Raw genomic sequence first — 20,093 nt, 5'->3', positions numbered from 1 at the left:
CTCATCTTACAGAAAGAACAAAGGCGGAGTTTCAAAAGTTCAAAACTCATATAGCAGTTATTCCAGGCGGACTGACCTCACAATTACAGCCATTAGATGTTTGCATTAACAAGCCCTTCAAAGCTTTTATGCGTGAAGAGTGGAATAAATACATGTGTGATGAAACTCAACATGAATTTACAAATTCTGGGCGAATGAAAAGACCTAGCATTTCAAAAGTGTGTCAGTGGGTGAAAACATCATGGGACGCAGTCAAAGAAGATATTGTTATCAACTCTTTTAAGAAATGTGGCATAAGCAATGCTTTGGATGGGGAAGAAGACGAACTGATCTATGAAGACAGTGAAAGCAGTGAAAGCAGTGCTCAGTTTGATTTTGAGGATACAAGTGAAGATGAGGAAGAGTTTTTTGGTTTTCCAAAAAGCAGTGATTCTGATTAAGTTTTTTTGCTCAAAGAGGTGTTTTTTCATTTCATATTTGCCTTTTAAGAGGAGTTAATGTTATAATTCATGTTCTAATGTTATAAATTTTAATCCAACATTAAGTTCCGAGCTTCCAAGTCATTTATTTTTAATGAAAAAAATTTTTACTCAAATTTTTGTGTTAAAATGGGGGATGCGTGTTATACGCCGGTGCGTGTTATACGCCGATAAATACGGTATGTGACCATGGGGATGCTGCAATGGTGATGGGTGTGAAAACTGGTCATATCACTTTTTACAGTGCTGTCGTAACTTGGAATGAATGGTTGTAATTCAAAGACTACCTGTAGAACAGGGGCCTCCAACCATGGCAAATTGAAGACTTGTGGACTTCAACTCCCAGAGTTCCTCAGCCAGCTTTGCTGGTTAAGTTAGTAACAGGGTTGCTAAGTGAATCTGGCTTCCCCATTGACTTTGTTTGTCAGAAAGTCACAAAAAGAGGATCAAATGAGTGACACTACAACCATTGTAAATGCCAAGCGTTTGAGCCATGGTGGCGCAGTGGTTAAGAGTGCAGTACTGCAGGCTACTTCTGCTGACTGCCTGCAACTTGGCAGATCGAATCTCACCAGGCTCAAGGTTGACTCAGCCTTCCATCCTTCCGAGGTCAGTAAAATGAGGGCCCGTATTGTTGGGGACAATAGGCTGACTCTGTAAACCGCTTAGAGAAGACTGTAAAGCAGCATATAAGTCTAAGTGCTATTGCTATTTGAATTTTGATCACATGACCATGGGATGCTTCAATGGTTGTGTGACAAATGGTCATGAGTCACTTTTTTCAGTGTCATTCTAACTTTGAACGGTCACTAAATGAATTGCTGTAAGTTGAGGACTACCTGTAACTCAGCAGAAGATAAATCTCTTGCATTCTCCACACAACTCTCAAAATTGGGCGTTCTGGCTTCTTCGTTAGATTGTGAACACTTACCTTGGCTGGCTGGTTCTTCTTCCCTTTGGTTTTCTTGGTATTTTCTTCAGATTGAGCAGCTGGTTTGGCTCCAACCTAAGATGAAAAATCAAGGAAATGGGCATAAACATTGTTAAGCAAGAGAAAGGAAACAAAAATGCAACAGTAATTCCAACTCTCTCCCAGCTTTGCAAATAATCTATCTGTTGGAATAAACCCGTTAAATCCATCAGTCTATTCAGAAACTAGGAAGCATCCCTCCTTAAGGGGGGAAACTATTTTTTTAAATTCAAAATAGTCTACTTTCTGCTCATCATGGATGAAAGCCCCCTATCATCTGTCCCACTAGATCAGGGATGGGAACGATGGCTCTTTTATGGCCCTTTCATTCAGTGCCTTCACAATTCGAACAGTCATTGAATGAGAGCTATTTTCCAAGGCACCCGAAGGCCAGACAAGGAATAATGGATGGAAACTGAACAAGGAGAGATTCAACCTAGAAATAAGGAGGAACTTTCTGACAGTGAGGACAATCAACCAATGGAGCAGCTTTGCCTTCAGCAATTGTGGGAGCTTCATCACTGGAGGCTTTCAAGGAGAGACTCGACTGCCATTTTTCAGAAATGGTGTAGGGTCTCTTGCTTGGGTGGGGGTGGGGTGGGGGTTGGACTAGATGACCTACAAGGTCCCTTCCAATCTGTTAATCTAATCTATAGAAATTGGTAATCAAGGACTATCTGTATTCTGGTTACCGGGATAAGAGAGAATAATGTCACAGAAATGAAGCCTTCATAGTTGTTACTCTTGGAGAGTGAACTGGGGAAGACGTAAGAGAGCACTTCCTGTTTAGATCAGTGTTTCAATATTTAGGCTCCTGTTCTGGCATCACCTGGAAAAGATGGGGCCCAAATCCTGAATTCTACGCAACTGAGCTACTTTGACCATCCAACAGGCAATCCCAATCAGAACTTAGTTAGTGATCTGTCCATCGGCTGCTCTCTGCGGACTTCAACTCTCATTTTCCACATTCCTCTTCTCCTATACCTTAGGTTTTTCCTTGGGCTTGGTTTCTTCAGCTTCCTCCTCGTCACTCTGAGCCAGGGTTGCAAATGCTGAGCCTCCTTTCTGAAGGGAGGGATAAATACATATAGAATAACACCAATTCCATACAATAAGGGGGTAAAAAAAATCTATTTTTATATATAACATTTCTTTCTGTGCTCTTCTGGAGGCAAAAGTGATGTATGCAGGGCAGCAACAGGCTCGCTGCCCCATTGCAGGGTGGGCGTGGGCCCATGCTGTGAGTGGCCTAGTTGGCCTCCTACACCACGGGGTGGGGAAGGGGGCATTTTTTGCCCTCCCCAGGCTCCCGAGGCTTTCCTCTAGCCTCTGGGAGGGCGAAAACTGCTTCCCCCAGGCTCTGGAGGCCCTCCAGAGACCTGAAACAGGCCTGTTTCTAGACTTCGGAACCTCGGGTAAGCCCGTTGCCCCTCTCCCCAAGCCTCTGCATGGGCCCTGCATTTATCTAGCATGATGAATGGGCATGATGATTCCTGGGAGGGGTGGAGTGGGATGGGCATGGCCAGCCAGGGTTGGCATTTGGGGGTTCGCCGAACTGGGCAGAATCCTAGTTAGCGGATCGCCCAATAGCAATAGCAGTTAGACTTATATACCGCTTCATAGGGCTTTCAGCCCTCTCTAAGCGGTTTACAGAGAGTCAGCATATCGCCCCCACAGTCTGGGTCCTCATTTCACCCACCTCGGAAGGATGGAAGGCTGAGTCAACCTTGAGCCGGTGAGATTAGAACCGCTGAACTGCAGATAGCAGTCAGCTGAAGTGGCCTGCAGTACTGCAACCTAACCACTGCGCCACCTCGGCCCAAACCCGCGCAAACCCCCAGCAGCCCACCCTTGGATGTATGTATGTCAGAATCTGCCCCTGTGTTTTTGTTTCTCCTTCCTGATAGGTACTGAGTCTCCCTGGTGATTGTTCACTCTTCCTGGGCCCTTGGCACAGAAACTGTCTACCATCCAGCCTGTATAATGGCTAAGGTCCTCGTTTTCTCACATCTTTTTTTTGCAATAGTATGCATATGTGTGTTTGTATTCTCATCTGGACTGTTTAAGAGCCAGTGATTAAGGCACCAGGCTAGAAACTGAGCGACCATAAGTTGTAGTCCCATTGCCAAGCTGGGGAACTTTGGGCTAGTCACTCTCTTTCAGCCAAAAAAGGAGACAAGGAAAAGGCTTCCCAAAATTTGTCAAGAGGTCTGCAGTCACCTGGAGTCAAAACTGACTCAAAAGAAATTGGGGGGGAAGGGGGGAGATTTACAGTGTGATAAAAAAAAATGATACTCAATTCCAAGGGTATTATTTCAGCTGGATGTTCTTCTATGTTTAAACTAGCAAATTTGATCAGCCTCCTTGACAATATGGTGGTGGTTGAAAATTAATTAGAAAAGCCTTATCAAGGTAATGTGCTCCAGCTTATACAAACTAAGACTCATTGAAAGGGCTCTATGACAACTCACCATGGGACAAGAGTTACACCAATATCAAAGAAATGGTGAAATAGAATCATTGAAGAAAGGATGAAAAAAGGAGGGACAAAATGATGAAAAAATAAAATTTTAATTATATTAAATAATTAAATTGGATTGTTGAATTGTCCTGCTAAGAGTTGTCCCATTCCGCATGGAAAGGGAATACTAATAGCAATAAGACTTATATAGCGCTTCACAGTGCTTTTACAGCCCTCTCTAAGCAGTTTACAGAGTCAGCATTTTGCTCCCAACAATCTGGGTCCTCATTTTACTGACTTTGGAAGGATGGAAGGCTGAGTCAACCTTGAGCTGGTGAGATTCGAACTGCCAAATTGCAGACAGCCGGCAGTCAGCAGAAGTAGCCTTCTAACTGCATTCTAACCACCACGTAGCAATGCTAAGCTACAAAACTGACCAGTAACATTGCATATCAAGTATGAAGGATACAAGTGAAGCAACAAACCTGTTGTTTTCCTTTGTTCTTCTCGTTCTTTTTGCTTTTCCACTTTGTGTCTTCCTTATCCTCCTCCTCCTCTTCCTGAGTTAAGAGAGACAGACATTCAATTTCTGTTCATTTTTTCCAATGAGAAGAGGAATATAACAGCTGACAAGGTTGTAAGTTGAAACTACCTGCATTTCAGACAATCCAGACTGACCTTTTGTTTGGTTTTAGAGCCTTTTTTTCCTGGTTTCTTTGTTTCTTCATCACCAGGGGCTGCCTAGAGAAATAAATTGGATTTTGATTTTGATTATTTCTGTACTGATTTTACTTAGAAAAGTGCCAGAAAGTCATCCCTGACACTCATGCTACAAAAATGTCTGCAAGGTAAAACTTTCCAAGAGTGGGGAAAAAAGAAAAAAAAAACTGACCACCGGAACACCCACACATCTGCAATTTCTTCTATTAGAAAAAAAGAATTTATTTGACTGTTGGGAAAGAGCCGGGGCTTCATTATCACTGCCTAGGAATTTGGAAAAACAAATCTCAGCTCCACTGACAACCCTTTTGCCCTTTCCATAAAACGAGACTTTAAAGTAAATGCTTTCAAGAAACGATAAAGACCAAAGAAAACCAGATAGGCGACAAAATTAAACAGAGTCCTCGACTTACAACCACAATGGAGTCCCAAATTTCTGCTGTTAAATGAGCTTTGTACCGTTTTATGACTTTTTTTGCCACAGTTGTTCAGTGAATCATTACAGCTGTTAAGTTACTAATCCTGTTGCTTGTCAGAAGGTGGCCAAAGGTGATCACATGACCCTGGGACACTGCAACCGTCATAAGTATGACCCAGTTGCAAAGTGATCGTGTAAGCAAGGGTATGCTGCAATGGTCATTTCACAAACAGTCATAAGTCACTTGCCCTACTTCCAATCTAGCGTGGGATCCATTATATCAGGGGTCCCCAAACTTGGCAACTTTAAGACTTGTCGACTTCAACTCCCAGAATTCTCCAGCCAGGAGGAGAATTCTGGGAGTTGAAGTCCACAAGTCTTAAAGTTGCCACGTTTGAAGACCTCTGCATTATATCAAATGGCTTCTTTGCTATTTGGCCAGGTAAAAAGCAGTGGTGGGGACAATCAATGCTGCATCTTCTGCATTGGTGGCAGGAATAGAACAACATGCTAGTCTACATCTCCACTTCATTGCTACATTTGATGAGGGATTTGGGGTTTTAACGACGACGGTTAACCAGGGAGGGTAGCCTGATTTATAACTGCTCTGGCAGAATTCTGAGTTAAAATGATCCCTTCCTTCCATTCTTATAGACTAGAGTCATAAAACATGGAGAACTCTTAGTGAACCTTTAAAGCTTTGTGAACTCAATTGCTATGTGCCTTCGAATGGAGTCCAGGGTACATGCAGAACTCTTAAAAAGATCAGCAAGCATACAGATATTTTTTCTGCGGCCATGTGGCATGGCCCAATCCACCCATTACACCTTGTGTACCAGAGGTGGTATTCAGCCGGTTCTGATAAACCAGTAGTGGAAAATTTGAGTAGTTCAGAGAACAGGCAAATACCACCTCTGACTGGTCCTGTCCCCGCCCCAGTTCTATTTGCTGGATTGGCCTGGATCTTCTTTTGTTGCCCTGCACAGGAGAATGGAGCTGGAAAGCAGGTTAGTGTGGTGGAGAGGGAATGGGGATTTTGCAGTAACCTTCCCCCAGGAGTGGGGAGGAAATGTGGAATTTGGCAGTATCCTTCCCTCAGGAATGGGGAATTTTTGCAGTAACCTTCCCCCAGGAGTGGGGAGGGAATGGGAAATTTGGCAGTATCCTGCCAAAGAGCCAAGGTGGCGCAGTGGTTAAAAGCAGCACTGCAGGCTACTGCTAGATCAGCAGGTCAGCGGTTCAAATCTCACCGGCTCAGGGTTGACTCAGCCTTCCATCCTTCCGAGGTGGGTAAAATGAGGACCCAGATTGTTGGGGGCAATATGCTGACTCTCTGTAAACCGCATAGAGAGGCCTGAAAGGCCTATGAAGCGGTATATAAGTCTACTGCTATTGCTATTGCTATTGCTTCCCCCAGGAATGAGGAGGGAATGGAGAATTTGGCAGCATCCTTCCCCCAGGAGTGGGGAGGAAATGGGGAATTCGTAGTATCCTTCCCTTGCCACGCCCACCAAACCACGCCCTCCAAGCCACACCCACAGAACCGGTAGTAAAAAAAATTTTGAATCCCACCATTGAAGTGTACCCGTTACAAGGGTGGGCAACATGTACTACTGAAGCCTGCATCACCTTAAAAGTGACGCCTAGAAGAACCATATATAACACAGAAGGAGCTGCCTGTCTTCTCCAAGGCATTTTACCTCAGATAATTGTTGGTTTTTTTGACACAAAAACCATGTTCTTTTTCTGACCCTTTCTCCACATAGCAGGGCGAGACAGACAGGACTGCTTGCAATATTTTCAAAATGCAGCTAAAGGCCACACGAAATAAGGCTGCTCACCCTGAATCAGGAAAATTAACCATCAAATCACTCCTGTTAGATTACTCCCAAACGCAGCTCACCTTGTTGCTCTTATCCCTATCAAGTTTGATGGGCTTTGATATTTTTTCTTCTTCTTCTTCCTCCTCCTCCTCTTCACTTTGCTCCTGGTTCAGGGCAGCGAACACATTTCCTCCCTGAAGGTGACAAGTATAAAAAAACCTAGTGTGAAGAATATCAAGAACCAAGTAACGGAACCTCCTCATCAAGACCACCAGAGTAAAGTAACGCCATTTTTTTTTCAGGCCACAGAATCGGTTAGTCTTTTAAAAAAACAAAAAACAAAAAAGAGAAAATTAGTTGAATTCCCACCCACCCCTTTTTCCCCCTTAGTTACTCATGAAACACCATCAAAGAAACATAGTCTGGACTCCGTTAGTAGCTGCCTAGGCATTGGGTTAGAAATATGATCTGAAGCCCTTTTCTTTGCCTAAAGACGTAACGAAACCCTGATCATTAAATGGCTCACAACGTCCAATCAGATCATTATCTTAATGAATTACATGACTTAATAATTTTCAAATGATTCATTTCTGGCCAAATTATTCAGAAACCTACTAATTTAAATGAGGGGTTGAGCCAGCTGGGGTCCATCAATATCTAAAAGTCATGTTCAATTGTTTAAATTAAATTAATACCCATCTCCTTAAATTAATTATACCCATCCCAGTTTAAGTTAATTATGTTTATTCTGATTATGTATCCATAATTCCTTCTAACCCTCTCCCCAGTTTTTTTAAACAGCTTCAAGGGCCATATAAACTGAAGTGTATCTTAGCAGTAAAATATCTGCTGCTGACGGAGCTCACACGAGCACCACCGTGTTCACTGGAGGGCATAAGCTTCGAAGAACACCATATTGTATTTTGCATTACTCGATCAATATATACAGAGAGCTAAAGCTTGCAAGGGTTGATTTACTGCATCCGAATTCTGTTCTCATTCCATTTTCACCTCATTCTTGTTAAAATATTCATGATTGGGAGAGACATGGGAACAAGGTTAGACAATGAATAGGCATAGCAACTAAGTCAGCCAATGGGAGCTTAAACAGATCTGAGTTTCTGCAAAGAATTGGAAACAGAAACTTAAGTAAGAAGTCTGGGCGTGGCTTAGTTTTATAAAGCAGTCTGCTGCTCTGAGAAGTAAACTAGCAGTCTCTCTGGGCTTGTCTGCTGAAATGAAGCTAACTGCTTGGGTTTGCCTGTAACTCTCCTGCCTTGTGTTTACTTGGAAGAACCACGTGTTGGTATTGTACATTGATTCATCTATTCTTATGTATATAAAGAAGTTAATGAATGCAGCTGAATCAATTATGTGTGTGCTTTCTGGATGCGACTTTATGCAACAAACTCTGACAATTCTTGTCCAGCAAAGAAGTACTTTGAAAGTATCTAGGAACTTACTTTATTTTTCTTGCCTGCTTTGCCGACAGGAATGGGCACTGGAAGAGAAGCAAAAGAAGAAGTCATACTGATTGTGATCTAAACATCGTAAGCAGGATCAAGCTCACAAACTGAAAGACCTACTCTAGCCCAGTTCCCCAACCTTTCTGGGTTAGTGGCTGGAGTGGGAGGGGGAAAGAAGGGATGGTTTTGTGGGATGGGTAAGCGCATGCGTGAGTGCGCACACAAAAGCACCTGTTGCTTGCGCGAGTGGGGCTGAAGGCGCCCGTGATGCTTGCGCAAATGAGGATCCGAGCACCCATGACACTCATGTGACTAAAGCCTTGAGCGCCCGCAACAATCATGTGAGTGGGGCTGCGAGCCTATGACACACACGAGTGGGGCGATGACCACTTGCGTAAGTGGGGCCATAAGCCCCCATGACGCTTACGCAAGTGGGGCCGTAAGCCTCCACGATGCTTGCGTGAGTGGGGCTGTGTGCATGCGCATGCCAGCCAGTCCTTCAAATTGCCCACTTGTGAATATGCCGCGGCCTGGTAGTGGGCCGCAGCCCACAGGTTAGGGACCCCTGCTCTAGCCTTCCCCAATCAAAGTGCTTTGGACTACAATTCCAGTCATACCCCAACTGGCAGAGGATGGTGATCTTGAGGAACACATCTGCTTCTGGGAAATCATGCAGGAAAGTGTCCCTCATCCATGAAAGCTTTTGAGATCTTAGGCAGGAGCCTTGAAGTCTCTCCCAAGGCCTCAGCCATTTGTAAACTTAAATAGTAGGAGGTCAACACCAGGTCAATGAGTGTTGTAAGCGCTTAGGGCTGACCCCGATTAACAGGCGTCTGAAAAGCAGAATGAAAACTTGAAAACTGCAGCCTCCCACCTTCTTCATCTTCATCACTAGCTTGGGCAGACAGCTTCTTCAACCTCTCGATCAGCTGGTTCTCTTCCTCATCCTCCTCTTCTGCAGCCACTTTTTTCTTCTGCTCTTTTTTCTTATCTCGCCTCTTCTTTTGCTGTTGCAGCTGCTTCAGGCAGAAGACAACACACACACACACACCACAGAAAAAGAGAAAGTCAAGGGATGGGCAACCTGCTATCCTCAACGGAGTAACGTCTTGACTACAGGGTCCAAAGGACCTACCCCACAAGACAATTTGGAAATGACTTGCCTGTTGCTGTTCCTTCTTTTCTTTCTCTGCCGCTTGATTCTCACTGGAGTGTTTCTCCTCCACAGCCAGTTCCTCGAAGAACTTGGGGCACAGGAAAGAAATTTGGGAGAATCAGTGACAGAAAGATTGACCATAGAGCAGTAAGATATTTCGACTCCTGCCACTCCTACTGCAAAGGTGTGTAACTTCCTGGCAGTTGGGAGCTGTAAGGAGATGGACCCCAGAACTTTCAGGAATTACGGGAGGATGGTATTTGATGATAACATGTTAGGGTGGATGGAACAATATTTAGATCAGTGGTTCCCAACGTGGGGCCCATGCCCCACAGGGGGATAATTTGATTTTTAATGGGGGCAATTTGAACCTTGTTTAAACTAAGTTAATGGCCTTTTAGGCTTCCACCGCGTGAGTAGAGTTCACTTTTTCAGTAAAGAATTATATGTCATGGGGGGGGGGGGGGATCAGGATTTTAGAGATGCTTAGGTGGGGCATGGCCAAAAAAAGGTTAGGAACCCCTGATCTAGATGCAAGGGGGGAGGGTGTAAGTTAAAGTACAGAAATGGGAACATTATGTTCCTTTAAAAATCTCCATATAGAAAACATAGAATTTGGGAAGGAATGGAATTAGGCTTTTAAGTAATGAAAGGGAGCATATTAAATTTCTGAGAGATTTAAGGCACTGTTTTTGTTTTTTTTTCTCTATCGCCTACAAAAAAACCCTGTCATGTACAAGTAGTCCTCGACTTATGACCACAATTGAACCCCAAAATTTCTATACTGTGAGACCGTTGTTAAATTGAGTGCTGCCCCATTTTATGACCTTTCTTGCCACAGCTGTTAAGGGAATAACTGCTGTTGTTAAAATTAGTCACACCGTTGTTGAGTGAATCAGGTGTCCCCACTGACTTTGCTTGTCAGAAGGTCTCAAAAGGTTATCATGTGACTGACCCCCGGGATGCTGCAACCGTCATAAACACGAGTCAGTTGCCAAGCATCTGAATTTTGATCATGTGACCCACAGGAAATGCTGCAATTATCATTAAGTGTGGAAAATGGTCATAAGTCACTTTTTTTCAGTGCGGTTGTAACTTTGAACAGTCACTAAATGAACTGTTGTAAGTTGAGGACTACTTGTATTTTGACCACGCTCATTCTGGGCTTAGAAAAGGAACTTAAAAGGAACTCCACAGGGAGTAATGTGGGCCATGTTCCTTAACCTACCAAAAGGATGATGGCATTTATTTATTTAAAGTATGTAGATGGGCCTCCTGTCTCACATATTGATGTCTAGCTGATCCTAGGCAACTCTTAACAAACAATTGCAAAGCAATTTGTTTCAGGGCACTTCCCTGTGTCTTTTCTGTATATTACTGAAATTACAAGAATCAGAGTTCAAGGTTTAATCTGGATAAAACCATGCAAAAATAGCTTTTACCCCCAGTTCATACCAAACCACTCAGACCCATATTTAAAGAACTGTGCTAATGGTACTGTTCTTAAGGGATACAGAGAAGCATTTTAAGACAGGGGGTTGATTTCTGCTCCACAAATTTTACTTCCAGGAACCCCTAAAGACTACCAAACACTCTTCCATCCTTCTAAGATTGGTAAAACAAGGACCCAGATTGGGGGCAATATGCTAATTCGGTAAACCACTAAGAGAAGGCTGTAAAGCACTATTTATTTTATTTAGAAATTTTATATTGCCGCCTACTCGCAAGCAGCAACTCACAGGGACATTAAAAAATCTATGAAGCCATATATATAAGTCGAAGTGCTACTGCTATTGAGAAACACTAGTTTCTCTTGACTAAAAATAGCTATGGTAAAACCTTTATGCAATAAGAGTAAAACTTACTGATTTTTTTGTCTTTTTATCCTTCTTTCCCTTCTTTACTAGTTTGTCTGAAAGAAACAAAAATAATTAAACCAAGAATGGACAAAAGTACCATTGTTCTGAAGAAGCTCTGAGACTTTCACCAAGTGGTTCTGGGTCCAACCAAAAATAGACTTGTCTGCCTTATAAAGAGTGAGAACAGGAAGATGGGAGTACTGGCAAACTGGAAGCCACTTCTCATGCTCGGCAACGTATAAGCCAGCGTGATATAAAGATTAAACTATTGGATGGGATCTGCAGGCTGAAGTCTTCATTTGAATCAGAGTTGAAAGGAGCCACAGAACCTCAGAGATCAATCAGAATTACTGTGCCTCCCAGAATTGGTGTCATGTGTATTGTTCTGACTGAGGCTTCCCAAGTGCATGAAGCAAACTCCCGACAAAAATCCCTTTTATTAATTTACTGTGAATTCTGCTCACTCACATCCAGCAGTCTTTTAAGGGAGGATTTACAGTCACAGATCTTATCTGGCTTGGAGAGCTGCCAGGTCAATATCTGCAAAAGTTGGCAAGGAGTCTCGGAGAGTCACGAACCAATTAAGCAAACTAATTTTCTCCTGCAAACTCCACTCCCCTTTCGCTCCTCTTTTATTTCCTCTGGGAGGGGCCATTCATCATCCACCTGTGGCCTTACTCCCAAGTCGACCCCTGTTCTTTAGCTGTTCCCTTTGTCTGGCAACTCTGACTCCGAAGGCAGCTGATAACTGGCATGCGGCCCGCACTCTCTGCCTCTGACCAGAGCCCTCATCAGAGCCTTCCCCAGACTCCAGGACTGGCCCATGGTCCTTCCCAACCTCCTCACTGTCCGAATCTGCTGGCAGCCCTGCTGACCGTCCACAACATGTATAAAATTAGTGGGGACTTTCACAAACACGGCTCTAACCATCCAAACCAAATATAGTACTTAAAAAAAACAGCCAAATCATCACATAGGTAGCCTTTGATTTAGAAATAAAATTGAATCCAACATCTCGGTGGCTAAGCAAGCCAGTTAAGTGAATTTGGCTCCATTTTACAATCTCTCTTGCCACAGTTGTTAAGCGAATCACTGCAGTTTTTAAGTTAGTGACATGGTTGTTAAGTGAATCTGGCTTCCCCTTTGACTTTGCTTATCAGGTTACAAAATGTGATAACACTGTCCCAGGACATTGCACCTGTCATAAATACATGCCGATTGACAAGCACCTGAATTTTGGACACATGACTATGGAGATGCTCCAATGGTTATAAGTGATAACCAGTCACAAGTCACTTTTTTCAATGATGTTGGAACTTCAAATGGTCACTCAATGAATGGTTGCAAGTTGAGGACTATCTGTTGTTCATCATTTCAAAGTCATCTAAGTGCCTAAATTATTATTATGGTATTAAATTCTTAACCCATCTTTTTATATATAACTCAAGGTGACCAACATATCTAATATTCTTGTCTACTATTTCCTCCCACAACAAGAATATTGTGAGAGGAGTTCAATTTCCAGAAAGTGACTGTCCAAAGTCACCCAGCTGGCTTTCAAGCCTAAGGGAGGCCTAGTGTTCTAGTTTCTAGGCTGGCACATTCACCACCATCACTAGTACTGCAACAAAATGGCTCTCCAAGTCTTTGCGATGCCCTCATTCTTTGGTGCCCTAAGCCCATGCTTATTCTGTTTGATGATTTACTCTAGAGCAGGATTCTCAATCTACATAATTGTAGTGTGTGTCAGAATAGCTGAGGGTGATGGCTTAGACCAGTGATGGTGAACCTATGGCATACGTGCCACAGATGGCATGCGGAGGCCTCTCTGTGGGCACATGAGCCATTGCCCAGCTCAGCTCCACTGTGCATGTGTGCATGCCTCCCGCTGGCCAGCTGATTTTTGGGTCTCTGCCATGCATGTGGGAGAACATGCATGCATGCGTGGGAGAGTATGGGGGGGGGGGGTACAGCTCCCTCCCACCCGGCCCATTTTTGCTCCCAGGAGTCTTCAGAGAGGCCTGCTAGGCCCAAAACGGTGTGCCTTGGGTGCAGCACCGCCCCCTCCCCTCCCCCATTTTTGGTCCCAGGAGGCTACAGGGAAGCCTGCTAGGCCCAAAACAGGGCAAGGGGGGGGGGATGTTGCACACACATATTTAGGGCGCACAGGGGTGGTGGTGTTGCGCGTGCATTGCATTGTGGATGTGGGCACACGTGTGTGCTATTCGACCCGCGAGGACAAAAATGTTAGCCATCACTGGCTTAGGCTCATCCTCTGGAATTGATAATGATGTGTTTCTCCATCTTTGTTTCCATCGTGATGGATTGATGCCTCTTAGTACTACCCCCTCCCCATTATCATTCTTACATTTTATTCTAGGCATATTGTACAAATAGTCCTTGACTTACAACCACGATTCAGCCCAAAATTTATGTCGTTAAGTGAGACATTTGTTAAATCAGTTTTGCTCCATTTTACGACCTTTATTGCCACAGTTGCTAAGTGAACGCTGCAGTTGATAGTTAGTAACCCAGTTGTTGGGTGAATCTGGCTTCCTCGTTGACTTTGCTTGTCAGAAGGTCACAAAAGGGGAATCACATGATTTTGGAGCACAGCAACCCAACATAAATATGAACCGCTTGCCAAGCATCTGAAGTTTGATCACATGATCATGGGGATGCTGCAGAAGTCAAAACTGTGAAAAAATGGTCATGTCACTTTTTCCAGTACCTTTGCAACTTTGAATATTAAGTAAATCATTGTAAGTCAAGGGCTACCTGTAAATCACAGTCACCAAAGGAAGAGCAATCCAAATTGAACACAGAAAACTAAACACAAGATCGGCAGAGAGGAAATAGTGTCCAAAATGTCATATGCTCAGCCTCCCAGAGTGCAATGGTGCTGCCAGGAGTAGGTATGAGGTGCACAATAAACTATTTCCCATCTTCCAGGACTTTTTACAGACAGGTTTTGTTTGTATCAGCAAAAGTTTGTAACTCGAAAGTTTGCATATAGAAGACGATCTGTACATATTTGCTTCCAGGATCTTTTAATAGCTGCATGCAGATGGGTTGAAATTTTTTTTTCCATCCCAAATTTAGGAAAAGATTAGGGTATTGACAGCTGTTAAATCTCCAGGAGCCCAGCTGGAAAATAAATATAATTGCCAGCTCTGTTCCTAGTCAAGTGCCTGGGTATTTGTAATTTGGAGCTGAGGATTTGTGAATGTTCTGACAAATTTCCAGGGCAATATTAGGCCATTACAATAGGAGCTCAAGATGAAATTAACAAAGGAGATTTCATTGGATCACACAAAACTGGCACGGCTCTCCAGGGAATCTGCTGAATCTCCATAAGTTGCTCACAGTCCAATGACAGCTATAATGGCCAGCAGTAAGGAATGTTGGAAGTTGTTCAGTAAACAGGTTTCTGGTTTGTATTAAAAATGCTAAACCAATGGAGTTGATACTTCAGATCTCACCTATGACTCTGTTGCTTTCTTCACAACAGGAAACAATCATAGCTGCCTCCTCCCTCATTTAGCACCTCCCAAATGCAGTGCACTACACCTCCTATCAGCCATGCTAAGGATGATGAAACTTGGTGTATATTGTGCTAAGGATGAGGGAATAATTTTGTATACTCTGCTAGAAAAAGGAGCTCCAGGATTAAAGATAAGTAAATGAAGGAAGGCCTGCACAGGAAGGCTTGGAGGAACCTTTTCCACGGGGTTGTGATGGGTCGGACACGACTTTGCAACTAACAACAACAACAACAAATGAAGGAAAGACAGAGAAAGGTAATAACAGAGATTCTAGGGCAATTGTGGGTACATATGGAAGAAATTCAACAGCAACACAGCATGGGAGGCAACACAGCAAACAGAGCAGAAAGAAGATTGAGAAAGATACCTTACACAAGAATTAGGATTAGGGGGAACTATGGGCTTTGGCAAGAAGAGAATAGGAGAGGAAAGAGGGAAATTTAAGCTCTGTGGAACCAAACTCAAGGAGATTTAAGGGACTCTAGGATGGCCATATCCTGAATTTCAACTATGAGCCGCGGTGGTGCAGGGGTTAGAGTGCAATACTGCAGACTACTTCTGCTAATCATCGGCTGCCAGCAGTTTGGCAGATCGAATCTCACCAGGCTCAAGGTTGACTCAGCCTTCCATCCTTCTGAGATCGGTAAAAATGAGGACCCAGATTGTTGTGGGCAATAGGTTGATGCTGTAAAACCGCTTAAAGATGGCTGTAAAGCACTATGAAGCAGTATATAAGTCTAAGTGCTATTGCGATTGCTATTTGGGGATTCAGCAGAAAACCTGCTATTCTTTAGTAGGAAGTAAGAAGTTTGGTGTACTAATTCTGCCCTCTGGAAGTTCTCATCCTCTCATTATAAATACCATTTGGGATGGACATGTGCAGCACTCCCAAACGGGAATGAGAACGACAGAAGTTAAAAACAACGTATGCAAGATCTTAGCATAAATTGATGAAAAATTCGGCTAAAAATCAGCAAATGTCTCTCCAACTTGTATGAACAAAGGTGCTACAAGCTGCTCTCTCAATCCATCCAACTGGGATTAATTCCAAATGGAATTAATTGTACCAACAAAAAATGGGCATGTGGAGCATTCTGATTGTCTACAGCGTAACACAAAATCTCAAAAATGTTACTATACAGCCACATTTATGAACAAATATCTATATTTTTAGTTAGGTGGACTGCAATGTTTATCCAATTCCAGTGCTATGGATATTTATCAGCCTCGCCAAAATAATATTTGTTTCCTTACTCTTTTTCCTTAGGAAAGAACGTTTAATTAAATATCAATTAAGTAACCTACATTAATTAAGCTCCACTGGTTAAAGATCATGCAATGTGTACTGGCCTTTTCTGCGAAGCAGTTATCCCAGTTTGTTATCTAGGCCAGTGTTTTTCAACCACTGTGCCGCGGCACACTAGTGTGCCGTGACATAGTGTAAGGTGTGCCGTGGGAAAAACACCTTATATATAGTCAGTATAGGCACAGAGTTAAAAATTTTTAACATTTTCTAATGGTGGTGTGCCTCGTGATTTTTTTCATGAAAAAAGTGTGCCTTTGCACAAAAAAGGTTGAAAAACACTGATCTAGGCTACTGTCATTGAAGGTGCATTTCCAATATAACAATACATACCATTCACTTTTAGCCCCTTCGGTGTCTTTTTTTGGAAACAATGTAAATGTGTGATGTCAAAAAACATACTATCATCTCACTTATCAGGAGCACTCTTAAAATAGTCATATGCCTTGTCTAAGAGTACCTACATTCAAATCACCCCTTCCCATCCTTGACTAAAACTCATCACATCAGTGAATATAGTTGGGCAATTGGCATTTACATGCCAAGACATATGCTAGAGAAAAATGATCGGTAAGTGAAAAGAGGTAAGTGAAAAGGAGGATTAAATCAGAGAGGTAGAAAAGGTTGCTTTAGACATATGGAGAGAAATGTCATGAAGCTAAAGTCAAGCTATTGTTCAAAACACCTGAAGGAAGGACAAGAAACAATGGGTGGAAACTAATCAAGGAGAGAAGCCACTTAGAAGTAAACAGAAATTTCCTGACAGTTAGAACATTTAATCAGTGGAACAACTTGCCTCCAGAGGTTGTGAGTGCTCCGACACTGTAAGTTTTTAAGATGTTGAATAACCATTTGTCTGAAGTGGTGTAGGGTTTCCTGCCTAAGCAGGGGGTGGGACTAGAAGACCTCAAAGGTCCCTTCCAACTCTGTTATTCTATTCTAAACTCAATCAAATACATTCATACTTAGGTTTACTTAAGTTTCTCCTTAGGCATTCACCCTCTGTCTATATTAGAAATGCTACTGACATTTCTACATTTCCAGTCCCTAGAAAGGACTACGGAGGAACTTACTTCTAAATAAATGTACAATTATTCGAAAGAAGGCTACTTATTTCGGATGATGATGATTTGGTATTATGCCTGTAAACTTATATATAAAGGAGAGATGGGGAGAAAGAGAGGATTGCAGAGCAATTATTCTCCCCACTTTTTATTTCCCCATATTTTCAAACCCTTTCTCTCCAAATTCCGAGAGGCTTTTGAGCTCTCCTTCCCAAGCACTGAGCTCTTCTTCCAGGTTATCCTTGTTGAATCCCCCCACTCAGCCAGCCCCCCAAAATCGCACCTCCAGCTCCTTGCGCGGGGCATGTCTTCTCCTCCCCGTCCCCGATCCATTCCTCCTGGGCGTGATGTTGCTTCCCTCCTTTAGGCATGGCTCAGCCCTCCGGTTTTCTCCCACCGCCACCGCTTAGCTCCTGCTCCTCCGACGCCCGGAAAAAGAGGCTTCCCACATGCACGCCTCCTTTCTATTGCGCCTGCGCAAGAGCGACCACTCTGAGGAGGAGCGAATAGTATTCGCCCTATAGAAGTGCCGAGCGGGTTGTACGATAGAGATCGGGTCACTTCCTAGAAAGGCCCGCTATCATAGAGAGCGAACAAGTCGTTTTAGAGACAGTCGAATGGCAGTAAATAAAGTCTTCTGTTAAACCAACGTAGGTTGTCTTTGGACTTCAGGATGGGAGACTTCTTACACGCCAATAAATTAACGCCATTTCTTCAACGGTGTACTGTAGTCTCTTACTGAGCACTTAATTATAGTTCTTGTCTTTTTATTGCATATAAAGGCAAGAACTATATTACATGTAGTATAGTCTTCATGACTACGTCGGAGTGACTTTGGACCAATCACCATGCAGTTTTTGTTGTTGTTATAGCAGTAGCATTTAGACTTATATACCACTTCATAGTGCTTTTACAGCCCTCTCTAAGCGGTTTACAGAGTCAGCCTATGGCCCCCAACAATCTGGGTCCTCATTTTACCGATCTTGGAAGGATGGAAGGCTGAGTGAGTCAACCTTGAGCCTGGTGAGATTTGAACTGCTGAATTGCAGCTAGCAGTCAGATGAATTAGTCTACAGTATTGCACTCTAACCACTGCGCTATCTTGGCTCTTTATACCAATTATATACGGCTCTATATACAGATAATCCATGTCTTATCCTATCTGAACCACAATTTCCATTTGCTAAGCAAGGCAATGATTTGTGTTTGACTTTAGGAAACTTTTTGCCACAGTTAAGTGAATCACTGTTGTTAAGTGAATCACGTGGTTGTTAAGTAAATCCAACTTCTCGCATTAATTTTGTTGTTTGAAGCTGGCAGGAAAGGTGGTCATATGACCATAGGATGCTGCAACTATCATAGAGGCAGTTTGTCAAGTGCCCATGGCAAACATGATCATGTGACCATGGGATGCTGGACAGTCATAAAAGTGAAGACTGTAAGTTACTTTTTTTCACTGCTATTAACTTTAAAGATCACTAAACAAATAGTTGTAATTGAGGATTATCAGAACAGTTTTTGTTGATTTCTTATTTTAGATGTATAATGTACTTGTTTCTAGGAATTGTTTGTACATTAAAAGATGATAAAAATATTAAGCAAATAAACTGTACTCTAGCAACCGTTTGTACTAAAGAAAATTGCAAATGTTTATTTTTCTTTGAAGACCAAAATATAGTTAATATGGCTTTGGATGAACTACTGTGTCTTAAAAAATGTAGATAATGTTCTTGGCTGGCATTTGGAATCAATCGATCAAGACATTTATAAACTTTTCTGATCCTGACTTAAAAATTACTATTTAATACAGCAAAGAAAAATGTGTATATGAATTACAGTAGTTGTAGGCCAGTAGTGGATTATTCATATGGGTTGTGGGTCATTATTGATTTCTCCATTTTAAAGGAGCATGGAGATTTTTTAAGCAGTATGTTAAAATCTTTTAGAGTTCTCTTTATAATTTTATGATAATCTGATATACTGTATGTACAGTGTTGAATGCAGGTATAATTTTCATATCATATTTTTAAAATATATGCTTTTAAAATTATTAATAATTAAGTTCCATCAAACAATTAAAGGCCTTTGATCTTTGGCATCAGGATGAATTAATCCTGAATCCATTTCTATATTGTAGTAACATCATTTGGAGGTTCTCAGCCAGTTAGAAAAAGCAAATGAGATTCAGAATTGTTTTTAGGAGTAGGTCAACAATTTTCGATTTTTCAATCTAATTTGGGAAATTCTGGGGGTTGAAGTCCAAACTTCTTTAATTTTTCATAACCACCAGCCGGTAAAAATGTAGGTATTCCCAAGGAAAAGTGAGCTTTTTTCCTTTTATAGCTTGGCTTGTAGAAATGGATATATCAAAGCTAGATGAATGTGCAATAAAGATGGAGAGTTTATTCTTTTATTTCCTATTGATAAAAGGGGACACTATTCTGCCTGATAAGCATTTCTGAAAAAGCCAGAATTTTGCATACTTTTTCCAAATTTTCTTCAACCTTATTAAAAAAAAGGGGGGGGGGAGTATTGTCAGCTAGATCTCCCCCTCCTGCCCTTTTCAGGCATTAACGTGTCTGTAATAACATTTTATGCCTTTCTACGTCATGACAGAAGGTACTCCCAGCCCTCCAACAACCCACGAAACTGAACGGTTCAATTTGGTTTAGCCCTTCCCCCCAGTGGGATGGTACATTCCGCGGGGGGGGTACGAGGAATGATGAACTCCAGGCTTTTCTGCCTTCGATGGTACAATCCATAATCGTTGCTGTAATTTCTTTTCAAGCACGTCACATTCCAATCTCTTCCCCCCCCTACTCGCCTGCC

General features: G+C 42.5%; 1 protein-coding gene across 2 annotated transcripts in view; it reads right to left on the bottom strand.

Moving 5' to 3' along the window:
- The window catches only part of ABCF1 (ATP binding cassette subfamily F member 1), a 47,025-nt gene extending 29,303 nt beyond the window's left edge, over positions 1 to 17,722 (bottom strand). Inside the window, exons 1-10 of one of the 2 annotated variants that reach the window (XM_087708563.1) lie at positions 17,548 to 17,722; positions 11,359 to 11,405; positions 9,501 to 9,581; positions 9,212 to 9,356; positions 8,335 to 8,372; positions 6,952 to 7,065; positions 4,589 to 4,651; positions 4,396 to 4,470; positions 2,434 to 2,514; positions 1,411 to 1,485 (exon numbers count right to left, since the gene is read on the bottom strand). In XM_087708563.1, coding sequence (XP_087564689.1) covers positions 1,411 to 1,485; positions 2,434 to 2,514; positions 4,396 to 4,470; positions 4,589 to 4,651; positions 6,952 to 7,065; positions 8,335 to 8,372; positions 9,212 to 9,356; positions 9,501 to 9,581; positions 11,359 to 11,405; positions 17,548 to 17,635 — 807 coding nt within the window. In that variant the 5' untranslated portion in view covers positions 17,636 to 17,722. The remainder of the gene's footprint in view (positions 1 to 1,410; positions 1,486 to 2,433; positions 2,515 to 4,395; positions 4,471 to 4,588; positions 4,652 to 6,951; positions 7,066 to 8,334; positions 8,373 to 9,211; positions 9,357 to 9,500; positions 9,582 to 11,358; positions 11,406 to 17,547) is intronic. The other variant, XM_087708564.1, reaches the window with a different exon arrangement.
- Positions 17,723 to 20,093: the final 2,371 nt, after the last annotated feature.

This window comes from Thamnophis sirtalis, unplaced genomic scaffold, assembly GCF_051295495.1.
Source record: "Thamnophis sirtalis isolate CommonGarterSnake01/CBP01778 unplaced genomic scaffold, rThaSir2_p1.2 scaffold_3, whole genome shotgun sequence".
NCBI classification, from domain to species: domain Eukaryota; kingdom Metazoa; phylum Chordata; class Lepidosauria; order Squamata; family Natricidae; genus Thamnophis; species Thamnophis sirtalis.
This window is presented reverse-complemented; position numbering and strand designations above follow the sequence as displayed.